The 13,484-nt window shown below is 55.9% G+C and overlaps 1 protein-coding gene across 4 annotated transcripts in view; it reads left to right on the forward strand.

Moving 5' to 3' along the window:
• The first annotated feature begins 5,533 nt into the window (after positions 1 to 5,533).
• The window catches only part of CACNA2D2 (calcium voltage-gated channel auxiliary subunit alpha2delta 2), a 136,365-nt gene continuing 128,414 nt past the window's right edge, over positions 5,534 to 13,484 (forward strand). For all 4 annotated transcript variants that reach the window (XM_066245272.1, XM_066245273.1, XM_066245274.1 and 1 more), the window contains exon 1: positions 5,534 to 5,748. In XM_066245272.1, the coding sequence (XP_066101369.1) occupies positions 5,534 to 5,748 (215 nt within the window). The remainder of the gene's footprint in view (positions 5,749 to 13,484) is intronic.

Here is a 13,484-nt window from a genome sequence, read left to right on the forward strand (position 1 = left end):
CTTCAAAGCTCTTCCCTTGTTAAACCCTGGTATGTGAGGGTGAGGCAGGGCTGGGAGTCTCCCAGGAGGAATGGTGAGCAAGTCAAGGTTGTCCTGAGACCTGGTTCCAGCCCCTGACCTCTGCCCTCCTCAGGCTGGGGGCCACCACTCTTCTCCCCTCCACTGCAAATCTTCTTTAGGCTACCCGGGAGTCGGTGATGGGTGACTCACCCCGATATCATGAGGTGGGGGCTCTGTCAACGTGGTTACTGTCCCTCGCTCCTTGTGTGAAGCACAGTCTGTGGGTAGTCAGTGCTCCACACCAAGCTGGGAGGGAGCAGTTGCCCACGCTATCTGCACCAGGGCTGGAGCAGGGCCCCAGGGCACCTTTGGGGGAACCTCAGGGATGCTCTCTTTCTCCCAACCAGAAGTGCTTTGGCTTACCAAGCACTTTATTCTCATTCTCACTTCATCCTGGAAAGGGGGGTGGGTACCCACACAAGCATTCACAAGGGAGAAACTGAGGATCTGAGATGCCCCACAAGCTGAAGAGTAAGAATTGACACCAGCCCCCCGGCATTCTCTCGCAGCACGGAAGAGGCAGGGGCCTCCAGGATGGGAATGATTGCTTCGTGCAGGGTGAGCCTCCCAGACAGCATGGAGGAGCCCTAACAGCAGCGGAGCATGTCTTAGGGCAGGGGTCGGGAACCTAGGGCTCACGAGCCAGATGTGGCTCTTTTGATGGCTGCATCTGGCTTGCAGACAAATCTTTAATTAAAAAAATAAAAACATTAAAAATATAAAACATTCTCATGTATTACAATCCATTCCTTTTTTAAAATATTTTATTTTTAACTTTATTCAGTTTTTGTTTGTTTGTTTTTTTTTAGAGAGACACAGAGAGAGAGAGAGAGAGAGAGAGAGAGAGAGGGAAGAGCAGAAAGCATCAACTCTCATATGTGCCTTGGCCAGGCAAGCCCAGGGTTTTGAACCGGCGACCTCAGCGTTCCCAGGTCGACACTTTATCCACTGCACCACCACAGGTGGCCCCATTCATTTCTTACTGCTCATGGTTGCGGGTGGCTGGAGCCAATCACAGCTGTCCTCCGGGACAACACCAAATTTTTATTGGATAATGCATAACATACACGGGTCGTTGTGAGGTCAGGAAGCAAACTTCCTTCCTTTTAATGAAGTAGTCAGCTAGCTAATTGCAGAAACCCTTTTGATGAAGAAGATGGCTAAAAGAAAAAAAGATGAGTATTGTACTTTTTAGCAGGAATGGACAGAGGAATTTACCTTTGTGGAAAGAGCAGGTTCTGCAGTTTGTCTAATATGCAATGATAAAATTGCATTGATGAAACGGTCAAATATAAAGCGGCATTTCGACACATGCCATACTACATTTGCGTCAAAATATCCAGCGGGGGACAGCAGGAAGAAAGCATGTCAAGAGCTACTGTGCAAGCAGCAACTCCATGTTTGGACCCAACAAGGTGACTGGGATTCGGCTAACTTTGCTGGTGCTTTAGCAATTGTGAGAAATGGAAAGCCATTCACAGATGGGGAGTATGCCAAAACATTAATGCTTGATGTTGCCAATGAACTTTTTGACAATTTTTCGGATAAAGACAAGATAATCAAACGAATAAAAGACATGCCTCTGTCGGCAAGAACTGTTCACGATTGTACCATCATGATGGCAAATCAAATTGAGGCAACACAAGTGAAGGACATAAATGCAGCACCATTCTTTTCTCTCGCTTTGGATGAGTCAACAGACGTAAGCCATTTATCCCAGTTCAGCGTGATTGCAAGGTATGCTGTTGGTGACACACTACGTGAGGAAAGTCTTGCTGTTTTGCCTGTGAAAGAGACAACAAGAGGGGAGGATTTATTCAAGTCTTTCACTGAGTTTGCTAAAGAAAAAGATCTACCGATGGACAAACTTATTTCGGTGTGTACTGATGGTGCTCCGTGCATGGTGGGGAAAAACAGAGGATTCGTAGCGCTTCTTCGTTAACATGGAAAGAGACCCATCCTAAGTTTTCACTGCATCCTACATCAGGAGGTGCTTTGTGCTCAGATGTGTGGCGAGCAGCTTGGTGAAGTGATGTCACTGGTCATTTGGGTGGTCAACTTTATTGTTGCTCGAGCTTTAAATGATTGCCAGTTTAAAACACTGCTGGATGAAGTTGGGAATAATTATCCTGGTCTGCTTCTGCACAGCAATGTGCGTTGGTTGTCAAGAGGGAAGGTGCTCAGCCATTTCGCAGCTTGTCTGAGTGAAATCCAGACTTTTCTTGAAATAAAAAACATTGAGCATCCTGAGTTAGCTAACACTGAGTGGCTCCTGAAGTTCTACTATCTTGTGGACATGACTGAACATCTGAACCAGCTCAATGTGAAAATGCAAGGCATTGGAAATACAGTCTTATCCCTTCAACAAGCAGTGTTTGCATTTGAAAACAAATTGGAACTCTTTTTTTTTGTTTTTATTTTTTAAATCTTTTTTTTAACTTATTCATTTTTTTTTTTTTTTTTAGAGAGGAGAGGGAGAGAGAGGAAAGACAGAGAGAGAGAAGGGGGGAGGAGCTGGAAGCATCAACTCCCATATGTGCCTTGACCAGGCAAGCCCAGTGTTTCGAACCGGCAACCTCAGCATTTCCAGGTCAATGCTTTATCCACTGCACCACCACAGGTCTGGCCCAAACTGGAACTCTTCATCGCAAACATTGAAACAGGTCGTGGCCCTGGCCGGTTGGCTCAGTGGTAGAGCGTCGGCCTGGCGTGCGGGGGACCCGGGTTCGATTCCCGGCCAGGGCACATAGGAGAGGCGCCCATTTGCTTCTCCACCCCCCCTTCCTCTTTGTCTCTCTCTTCCCCTCCCGCAGCCAAGGCTCCATTGGAGCAAAGATGGCCCGGGCGCTGGGGATGGCTCCTTGGCCACTGCCCCAGGCGCTAGAGTGGCTCTGGTCGCGGCAAAGCGATGCCCCAGAGGGGCAGAGCATCGCCCCCTGGTGGGCAGAGCGTAGCCCCTGGTGGGTGTGCTGGGTGGATCCTGGTCGGGCGCATGCAGGAGTCTGACTGTCTCTCCCCGTTTCCAGCTTCAGAAAAATACAAAAAAAAAAAAAAAGAAACAGGTCATTTACTACACTTTTAAAAACTGGGAGAGTTTAAAGATGCAGGTACAGTAAGTGACCCTGCTCAACATCTTGATCTCCAGCAGCTAGCAGGCTTCACATCTAATCTCCTGCAGTCATTCAAAGCGCGCTTTGGAGAATTTCATGAGTGCACTCGTCTTTTTTTTGTTTTAAATGTTATTTCTTTTTTTAAAATCTTTTATTTTATTTTTATTTATTCATTTTTAGAGAGGAGAGAGAGGGGGAGAGAGACAGAGAGGGAAAGAGAGGAGAGAGAGAGAGAGAGAAGGGGGGAGGAGCTGGAAGCATCAACTCCCATATGTGCCTTGACCAGGCAAGCCCAGGGTTTCGAACCGGCGACCTCAGTATTTCCCGGTCGACGCTTTATCCACTGCGCCACCACAGGTCAGGCAGCGCACTCGTCTTTTTAAGTTCATCACCCATCCACACGAGTGTGCAGTGGACAATGCTGACCTGAGTTACATCCCCGGTATCTCCGTCAGAGATTTTGAGCTACAAGCTGCTGACCTGAAGGCCTCAGACATGTGGGTAAGTTCAAGTCACTGAATGAAGATTTGGAAAGACTTGCACGACAGCAAGCAGAGTTGGTAAGCAAACACAAGTGGAGAGAAATGAAAATACTTCAACCTGCGGACCAGCTGATTGTCAAAACTTGGAATGCGCTTCCGTCACATACTGCACACTGCAGCGTGTGAGTATTGCTGTACTGACAATGTTTGACTCTATGTATGCATGTGAGCAGTCTTTCTCACATCTAAAGAACGTTAAGACCAATCTACGATCACGTTTAACGGATGGAAGTCTCAACGCCTGCTTGAAGCTTAACCTCACCACGTATCAACCAGACTACAAAGCCATCAGCAAAACTCTGCAGCACTAGAAGTTGCATTAATGGTAAGAAGTACTTTTTTTTTTGCATTTTTCTGAAGCTGGAAACAGGGAGAGACAATCAGACAGACTCCCGCATGTGCCCGACCGGGATCCACCCGGCACGCCCACCAGGGGGCAACGCTCTGCCCACCAGGGGGCAATGCTCTGCCCATCCTGGGTGTGGCCATGTTGTGACCAGAGCCACTCTAGCGCCTGGGGCAGAGGCCAAGGAGCCATCCCCAGTGCCCAGGCCATCTTTGCTCCAGTGGAGCCTCGGCTGCGGGAGGGGAAGAGAGAGACAGAAAGGAAGGCGCGGCGGAGGGGTGGAGAAGCAAATAGGCGCTTCTCCTGTGTGCCCTGGCTGGGAATCGAACCCGAGTCCTCCGCACGCTAGGCCGACGCTCTACCGCTGAACCAACTGGCCAGGGCTAAGAAGTACTTTATTCATCATTGGTTAGCAACAGCATAACAACGTTATTAAAAAGAATTCAGAGACTTGTACTTTAAAAGTGTTGGTCTTACATAAAATGCACACATTTACTTGTATTTAGTGTTAAACATATTGTATGGAATTACATTTTAAAATATGTGGCGTTCGTGGCTCTCTCAGCCATAAAGGTTCCCGACCCCTGTCTTAGGGGCAGAGACTTGGGACCCGTCTGCACACAGCGTCTGCTTAGCCCAGACAAGGCATTGAAATGAGTGGCTGCATCCTGCCATTTTCAGCCCCTCAAACAGTGCCATGGGACCCAGGTTCTCGCTCAAGAAGCAAGGAGACTCAGGCCCTTTCTTCCTGTCAGGGGCTGGGGGCCCAGTTCCCCCCATTGAGCTCTTGAACTCAGCCACTGAGGGGTGAGTTCAGCACTGCCGCCCGCCCTCTTTCTTCTCTGGTCTCCGCTGCAGCCTGCCATTCTACCATTAAACCTGTGACTCCAGGCTTTAAGCTTGTTGAAGGTCGAGCCACCAGAAGGGTCACGTTTGCACCTGCCCTAGCATCGGGGCCCAGGGCTCTTCCTGCGGGAGTGGCGGAGAGGAGCACGGGGTCTGAGGCATGCAGGCGGGGGCGCACACGGGGAGCTGCGGACGCACTGGGGCGCAGGACGCGCGCGCGTCTGGCTTCCCCTCGGCCGCTGGGGCCAGCGGGGCAGACTCAGAGCTGTGCGAGGACGAGGGAGGCGCAGGCACAGGCCGGCGCGCGGCCGCGGCGGGGACGCGCGGGGGCGGGGCGGGCCGGCCAGAAAGGGAGGGAGGAGAGGGAGCCGGGAGGGCGGCGCCGGCAGGTTGGCGGCGGCCGCTATTTGAGCGCCGGTCCCGAGCCGAGCGCTCAGAGCGCTAGGAGCCAGCGCGGCGGAGAGATCGCGGCGCGCAGCCGGCGGCCCGCAGAGGTGCTGCGGCCGGTGCAGCCCCGGAGGCCCCGCGCGAGAAGGCGGAGGAAGAGAGGCCGGCTTGCCGCCCGCCGCCCGCGCCCCCCAGCCCGCCCGCGCCCCCCCTCCCCGCGGCGCCGCATCTTGAATGGAAACATGGCGGTGCCGGCTAGGACCTGCGGCGCCTCCCCGCCCGGCCCCGCGCAGACCGCGCTCCCCTGGCCCCGCTGCGGCCCCCGGCCCGGCCCCGGCGCCCCGCGCCCGGCGTCCGGGCCCCCGCGCCCGCTGTTGCTGCTCTTGCCGCCGCTGCTGCTGCTGCCGCTGCTCGCCGCCCCCGGCGCCTCAGCCTACAGCTTCCCCCAGCAGCACACGTAAGTGGCCTCGGCCGGCCGCCGGACCCCGGGCGAGCCCTGCACCCCTCCGTCCCCCGGCCTGCGCCACAACCGGTGCGCCCTGCGCCCAGCACCGAGCAGGAGCGCTGGGTCCCGCTGCCCGTTGCGACTAGTGGCGGCGGCCTCAAGCCCAGAGGGCGGGCAGCCGCGGTCCCGGAGCTTCTGGCTGCGTCGCGAAACTTCCCCGCGGTGCCCCTTCTCCCACCACCCCCACCCTCACCCCGCCGGTCGGAGCGGAGCGAGCTCTCCAAGCCTCAGGATGGGGGTGTTGGTCCGAGCTTGCCAGCTGATTCCCTTGCCGCTGTCCCAGGGAGAGGGGAACCTGGGCTTGGGTGAGGGGGCGGACCGCGACCCCTGCCCGGCACGGCTGGAGCCGCGCCTCCGCCCACGTTTCCTCCTGGGTGGGAACCTGGTGCTTTCGTGCCAGAGTGGGGGGGCACCCCCACACCTGTCTTCGTTCGCCTTTTCCTTTGAGGAGGAGGGCTGGATGCTGGATGCAGACGATGCGAGCGCTGGTTATGGCCGGTGCTACGGAGGAGCTCAGTGTCCACTGTTCTCGCCGGCCTCACTACACCTGGGTGAAAAGGTGCCCTGATGAGCCCAACCGGGAGGTGAAGGCACCGGGTGGGGGCAGAAAGTGAATGGCAGAGAGGACCCCTACTGCCCTGCTGCTGCCGCCAGCAGGGAAATAGCACCTCCTGGGCCTGTCAGCCTCTGCCCGGTTTTCGTGGTCCTTCTGAGTCTCTCTTGCTCCCCAGGAGCTGACAAACTCGGACTTCCTCCGGGTGAGCTCGGCCAGATGTGTTCTGGGCTGGGGATGAGCATCAGTGCATGTGGCCTTTAGAACAGCAGCTATTTCTGAGGGCACCATGCCCCAGCCTATGGCAGTGCCCAGACAGCCCTTGCCCTGTTGGCTTTGGGTCACAGAGACTACCTTGCTGTGTATCCGGTCTCTCAGCTCCCTGGGGATCCACCTGTCCTTGGTCTCCTTCACCAGTGGCCAGGCTGAGGATTTGTGAAATGAGTAGCCTGGCTGTTTGTGGCCAAGGGGAAGGGTCTTTCCTTAGGGAAGGGGAGAGACTGGCTGTGCGTTGTTAGACCAGTGCCACCCGAGGATAGGAGCTCCTGGTCCTGCCTCAAAACCTGCGACTCCAGCTTGCAGGTTCTTCCAGACGAGGGACAAACTCAGGAAAAGGCACTGCTCCGAGTCCCTCTTCGTCTTGTCATCTCTCTCCTTGCACAGCCTGGCTGTGCTCAGGCGGGTGATCAGCTGGCGAATTACAGGTGCTGCACAGACGAGTCCTCTATCAGCTGTCTGGATTTTTCATGTGTGTGTGTGTGTTGGGTGAGGGGTACACAGAGGGAAGAGAATCATGGAAGTTCAAGCTGGTGGGTGCGTTTTTGTCTTTCATTTGCTGTGATGAAAATGGACTTACGGCACAACGTTTAAAAAGAGCAAAAGCATTATTTTTGTTGTTGTTGTTCTTTTTTCCTCAAAGCCAAGCCACAATTATTTTCCCTAGCGGTTTCATAGCTTCTCCAGTGAAGGTTTACATAGACGTCTCTTTTCACCTCTTCCCACCTCACCCCCTCCCCTTCCCACCTGCAGTGGGTCAGATGGCTGCCGGGCCTGCATGGGTCTCCCTTGGAAGGACAGTGTGAGACCCTGACCAGAGTAGATACTGTCCCTCTGTCCCCAGCACGAAGATGGTGAGGCAGGTGTGGTGGCAATGGGTGTGATTCCCGCTGGATGCTCTTCTCTTGCAGAATTGCGGCTAATTTGAGGGTTTAGGACATGTCTTGGGAACCATAATTAGAGAATGAGGGTGGGGGGTGAGTTGGGGGCGGCATAGCTCTGAGGGTCCAGGGGGAGGTGACCGATGGTGTGATGACACACAGGGTTTACGGTGACAGCCAGCGCCCTTCAGCTGCCCTGGTCCTGCAGCTGAGATGCCCGTTGACTCTTGGAGGGAGGAAGGGGAGGGGACGGAGGGAGGTCCTCCCTTCCCCCCACCATCATGACTACCATGGCCAGTTGGGGCTGGGGCTTTTGTTGAACTGACAGAAAGACTGAGAGGCTGCTTGCCGTGGGGCTGCTGGGAGTGGGGTGGCCTCCCAGAACTCTCCCAGTCCGCGAGTCAGCGTGGCCAGGCTACGATGAGACGATACAGGTGACTTTCTGGGGTGGGAAGTGAGCCCTCAGCCTCCTGGTCCTGAGGTGACAACCTCTCAGTGGAGAGAGCCCCAGACGGGAAAGTCATGTCACCATCTGTGTCTGGCGGTGCGACACGGCCCAGCTTTTCAGGCTGCTGGGCTTTAAGCAAATGTGGGCTTGGGGTCTGGTGGCCGTTATTTCTGTCACCACTCTGGCAGCCTGGCTCTGTGCACACCAGGCAAAGCGGACCAGGGCTGCTGCTCATGGGGAGTGCAGAGGAGAGAGCTGGAGGGAGGACGGGCTTTGGTTTTGAGGGGACTCTGTCACCCCACCTGGACCTGGATGAGGGTTTCAAACCAGGAGATGGCCATACAGGCGCAAGTGCACGTGTGTGCGTACCTGTACTCGTGTTCCTGGGGGCCGGGTGGGGGCGGTAGAGTCAGAGCACATACGCCCTTTCTTCTGCTTCCAGTCCTGCTCCCCCCCAGCATGGTGGCAGGTGGCGCGAGTGGCCGTGAAGGGCCGCTGCTGGCTGACGGGCAGCCCTCGCCCCTCTGCCTCTCTGTGCATCCTTTCCTCCGACCCGTCGGTCTTCTCTCCCTCCTGTACCCCCTTCTTCTGATCTCCCGCCTTTCTCCACCACCCTTGCCCTTGTCTGCCATCCCTTCCATCTCTCTGTGCCCACCCCGCCCTGCCCACCTCTTTCGCCACCTCTGTCCCCTGTTCTCCAGCCTCCCTGGGCTTCTCTGGCGCCTGCTCCTTGGGGTCCTGGCTCAGTGCTGGGTGGAGCCCGGGCCGAGCTGCCCGCTGGCCGCCCCTCTTGGCCTCGCTCCACCCCAGCGATGGTGCTGCCCGGTGCCTCCCTTCCACTGGGTGTGCGTGGTGGGTGGGTGGGGAGCAAAGAAAAGCCAGAGGGGTCTGCATTCCCCAGCAGATTAATGACAGCTGGGGTATGTGCTCCTTTTCCTGAGTGCCTCGACCAGGCATGCGTCAGTCTAGCTACGGTTAATGGTGGGTGACGTGTGTCTGTCTGGGCCTCTGAGCTGCGTCTTCACCTCCCTGTGACTCTCCCCATTAGAGGGAGGCAACATCACACATCTGGGTCCCTGTCTCCCCAACAACCTGCCACAGCTTTTGCAGGAGGGGGGCGGGGCTTGGTGGCCTGCCGCCGCCGCTGATGCGCAGAACTGCCAGGTACTCACAGCCTTCCTGGGGCTGAGGATATGGGAGGACCCTTGGCTGTTGTCCCCCCTGTGCCCTACCTTTGTGGGGTGCCTCCTTCTGGCTAGCTAAGTCAGGCTAACCCCTGAGAAGGGAGGGAGCCCGTATTGAGTCCCTTCCTAGTCTGCAGGTGAGTCTCACTCTGGATTCTCAGCCACACTGGTGTCCCCAAGGAAAGAGTGAGTCACGAGTAGAACTAGCACTTCTGAGCACTGAGCCCCCTTCTCCCCTCTGCCTGTGTGCAGGTGGGTGCTGCCCGCTCTTGGCACCTCAGATATGGATGGGTGGACCCTGCCAGCTCCTGAGAGGAGGCAGTTTGGGGGCATGCTGGGTATCATGTGTAGGCCCTGCGGTCTCAGGCTTTGATCTTCAGACCTGACCCTCTCCATTGGGATGACCTTGCCTCAGTTTCCCCAACTGAGAGAATAGAATCTGCTTAAGATGCTGGTGGTGAGAATGAACAGGAGAGGGTGTGGCCTCTGGTGGACCCGGTGAGTTTCCAGAATGTGCGCCATGGCAGCTCTTGTAACATTAGCATCAGGCCCTGAGCCACAGCCTGGTGGGCCCCTCACCACCTGTCTTCCCGAGATGCCTGCGGGTCTTGTCACTGCTCAGACTGTACCCACCCACGTGGGATTTCAGTTCCTTGAGGACAGACACTGGGCCACCTCCCTCCTTCAGTCTCTGAAGCCCAGCTTGACTGTGGTGGGGGACATCCCAGAATAATGGTGGCCTCCAGTCACTTAGTCCTGGCCAGGCCCCTCATCCTCATTACCACCTGACCTCAGAACCCATGGTCATGCCCATCCCCAAATGAGACAGACTCAGAAAGATGAAGGGACCTGCCCAAAGCCCCACAACTACTGGAGCAGCTCTGGTGAGGACTACTCTGTCACTTAGCCGGCCCGCCAGGGGACTGGGCATGTCTGTGCAGTGGGCCCAGGAAGTTGGCAGTGGAGACTCAAACCTTAGTCTCTGGAAGAAAATTAGGAAGCCTAAGATGTGTGAGGCACACCCAGGCCTCCCGGCTGTGACCTTGCCTGCTCCGCCCTCTGAGGGACCTTCCTTGACCCACAGCGGCCCTGCTGCCCTGGTACTCACGACCCCTGTGTCCCCCAGACCCCTTCCGCATACACAGGTGATGGTGTGGCCCCCCAACCAGGATGTCCCTTCTCCGAGGCTTTGAGTCCTGGGCCAGGTCTGCCTTGCGGGGAGGGGCGGCCAGCTGCCGGGAGGCCCTCTCCCCCTCCAGACTCCGGTATAATTCTGGAGAGAAAGGTCATAGGACGGCGGAGAGGTTGTGAATGGGAACCTGAGGCCTTTTTCTCTAGTTTCTCCGTATTTTCATCAAGTCTAAGGGGACTTCAGAGGACTCAGTCCTTATGGACTCTTGGGGTTTTGTGCTGTCTGGACAGGTGGGGTCTGGGGCTCTGGAGAACCGGGGCTCTCGTTGCCAGGGCCTGTCCCAGGGGCAGCTGGAGTTCTGGCTCAGTGCTAGGTGGAGCCCGGGCCGAGCTGCCCACTGGCCGCCCCTCTTGGCCTCGCCTGTGGCCTGAGGCTGCCTGGCTGGGTCCTTGGTCCCTGGGGTTGGAGGAATGGTCCTCTTCTTCCCTTTCCAGCAGCTGCCCACCCATCCCCACCTCAGGCCTCCAGGTCTGAGCTCTGCCTCTAGAACTGGTGACCTGTGTCTCTGAGTGATGGGGTCAGAGCCTCAGGCCTGGGGGGGAGCGCTGGGGGCTGCAAGCGTGGGGGGCTTCCCCACTGCCAGTCCTGCACCTCCGGCCAACTGAGCTTCTCTTCATGTCAAGTGGAGTTTTTTCCTTTCTGGTGCTTACTGTCTAAACAAGAAGCTACAGAATCAATATTCCTATTCCCAGAGGGAGGTGTATGTGTGGTTTTTGCTTTTTTTCCCTTTCCTTTCCTCTTTTGTCCTGTGTAACCTGAAGAGCCTCCCGAGTTGCCTGTGGCTAAGAGAGGGGAAGTTGGCGGTAACAGGTGCAGACTGAGATGCCCCTGGGAAGTTTGCAGGGTCCCCCCAGGGATCTCTTGGAGCTACCTAAAGCTGTCAAGGATGCTGTCATTCAAGCCCACAAAATCTGAGCCTGACACCCAGCCCTGCCACCGTGGAACACACAGGCCATTGGTTTAGTGTGCCTGCGCCTGATTCTGCTCATGGACCTCCTAATCCCCCTCCTACCTCAACTGAGCCCTGTCCTTTAGGGGCTGGTCTGGACCATTCAGCCCCTGGCCAGTGCTGCTGCTGGTGACTGAGCCCGTGGGGATGGAGCTTCACAAAGTAGGAGACCTGGTCTAGTTGGGATTAGGTGTGGGAGGGGGGATCTCCACATGGGGGACTGAGGGTCCCCACCCTGGGTCGGCCTGGTCCAGGTGGGCCTCTGTGAAAGGCAGCCTCAGTCCAGTCCTCTCCCTGTGGCCAGCTAGTCTGGTGGTGACCTTGGACAAAGCCTCTCCTCCCCCTGGGCCTCAGCTCCCTCTCTCCCAGGGCCCTCTGCCTCTGACATCCCAGTGCCCTAAGAAGACAGGCCCAGGGTCTTCCAGCTCCTCTGCGCACTGTGCTCTAACGTGGGCTGAGGCCTGGCCCCGGCTTAGACGGCCTCCTCTCGCCAGTGTGAGGAGCCTGCGCTTCCCGTACTGGCCTCTGGCCACTCTTGGGTGTCCGGAAGCTGCTTCCTAGACTGACCCACTTTGAGCTCTGAACAGCTTAACTGTTTAGTAGAGAGGGAGGGGCACAGGATGTCTTTCCTGCTGATTGTTAACCATCACTGCCCACCTTGGAAATGACTCCTTAAAGGAAGGGGAAAGGAGGGGGCATAGAGGGGAGGGGTCACCCCCTCTGCTTCTCTATCTGGCCCTCCCTAGGCCCTGCCTACACCCTGGGTCCCCTGCTCCCACCTTGATGCCTTCCTTCCCCACTGGCCAAAGCTTTCTGAATGAGTCCCCCTGTTGGCACACACTGAGGCTCACAACTCTCACCAGCTGTGTGACCTTGAGAACTTTCTCAACCTCTCTTGGTCTTGGGCCTCACCTCTAACACAGAATTCCCTCGATGTTGTTGCCTCATAGGGTTGGGGTTTGACAGGTGATGAGAGATGGGCCTGGCCCCAGAGCATGCGTGAGATGGGCATACAGGCCCTGGCTGGACCTGGGAGGGTCCTCAGTCCCGCGGGCCTGCACTCTGAGTGCCAGCCACCTGCCCCATCACCCATGGCACCCACCCACAGCAGGCTCTGCAAACACCTGAGACTCAACTGTGGTTTCTGGGTCTTTCCTCCTCTGCTTGGCCTTTGCCTGGGCCTGTGTGCACATGTAAGTGTGTGTAGAAGTATCTACGTGTGTCTTCTTAGGTATTTTGTTCACATACTGGTAGTGTTCATGTTTGTGCACACCTGTGCAAGTGTCCATCTGTATAGGAAGACTTGTTTGTGTGCCTGTACGTATGTGTATAAAAGTATGTGACCATGTGTGCATGCTTCATGTTGTTTGTGTGCATATGTGCAGGTATGTGTGTCTGTGCATGCTCGTGTATACACAGGTGCGTGCACATGTATGCATATGAATGTGGATGTGAGTGTGTGTGCTTGTGCATGTGTGCACATCTGAATGTGCGGGCTTGTGCACAGTTTATCTCTGCACCCAGAATGCACTCTGAGCGCCCACCTTCTGCACCTGCCTTTGAGGTTGATGCCAGGGCTTGGCTGGGCAAGTGCTGAAAGTGAGGAATAAAGCCGCCTGATTGTTAGGACCGGTGTTTGGTAAACTTTTATGTCAGGAACAGCCTGAGTTAAGGCTGAGCTGGAAAGTTTGATCATCTACCAACTGGCTCCATGACAGTCTGCAAAGGAAACACACAGAGGCTGTGTCCTTGTAATTCAAATTTTTGCAAATTGACTAGTATTTAGATGCTCTGGGGGACTTGGGATTCTGAGAAGCTTGGTGAGTTCTTTGTGAAGCAGAGCGTCTTTGCAAACCGCCCTTCCCTAGTGGAGCACCTGGAAGGTGTCCGTGGAGTTCTGGGCTCAGGCAGTAGAAAGCCTTGCTGTGTGACCTTGGGCTGGCAGCTCTCCCTCTCGGAGTGGGTGCTTGTTATCTGCACGCAGAAGGAAGGGAGACTGGCATCCCTTGGAGCATCTGCTGTAGGTTTGGGGTTCTCAGCCAGACATTTGTGCAGTAGCTGCAGGTGATGTGGGGTATAAAGCTTCAGCTTGATGACCCCCACATGTTGCTCTACTTGGGGAATGGCAAGTGAAGGCAGTTTCTTTCAAGAATGAACTTTTGTCTACTGGTTCTTTATAAACAGTGAGTCTGGGTAACCTGTGCT

Source organism: Saccopteryx bilineata, chromosome 10 (assembly GCF_036850765.1).
Source record: "Saccopteryx bilineata isolate mSacBil1 chromosome 10, mSacBil1_pri_phased_curated, whole genome shotgun sequence".
NCBI lineage: Eukaryota > Metazoa > Chordata > Mammalia > Chiroptera > Emballonuridae > Saccopteryx > Saccopteryx bilineata.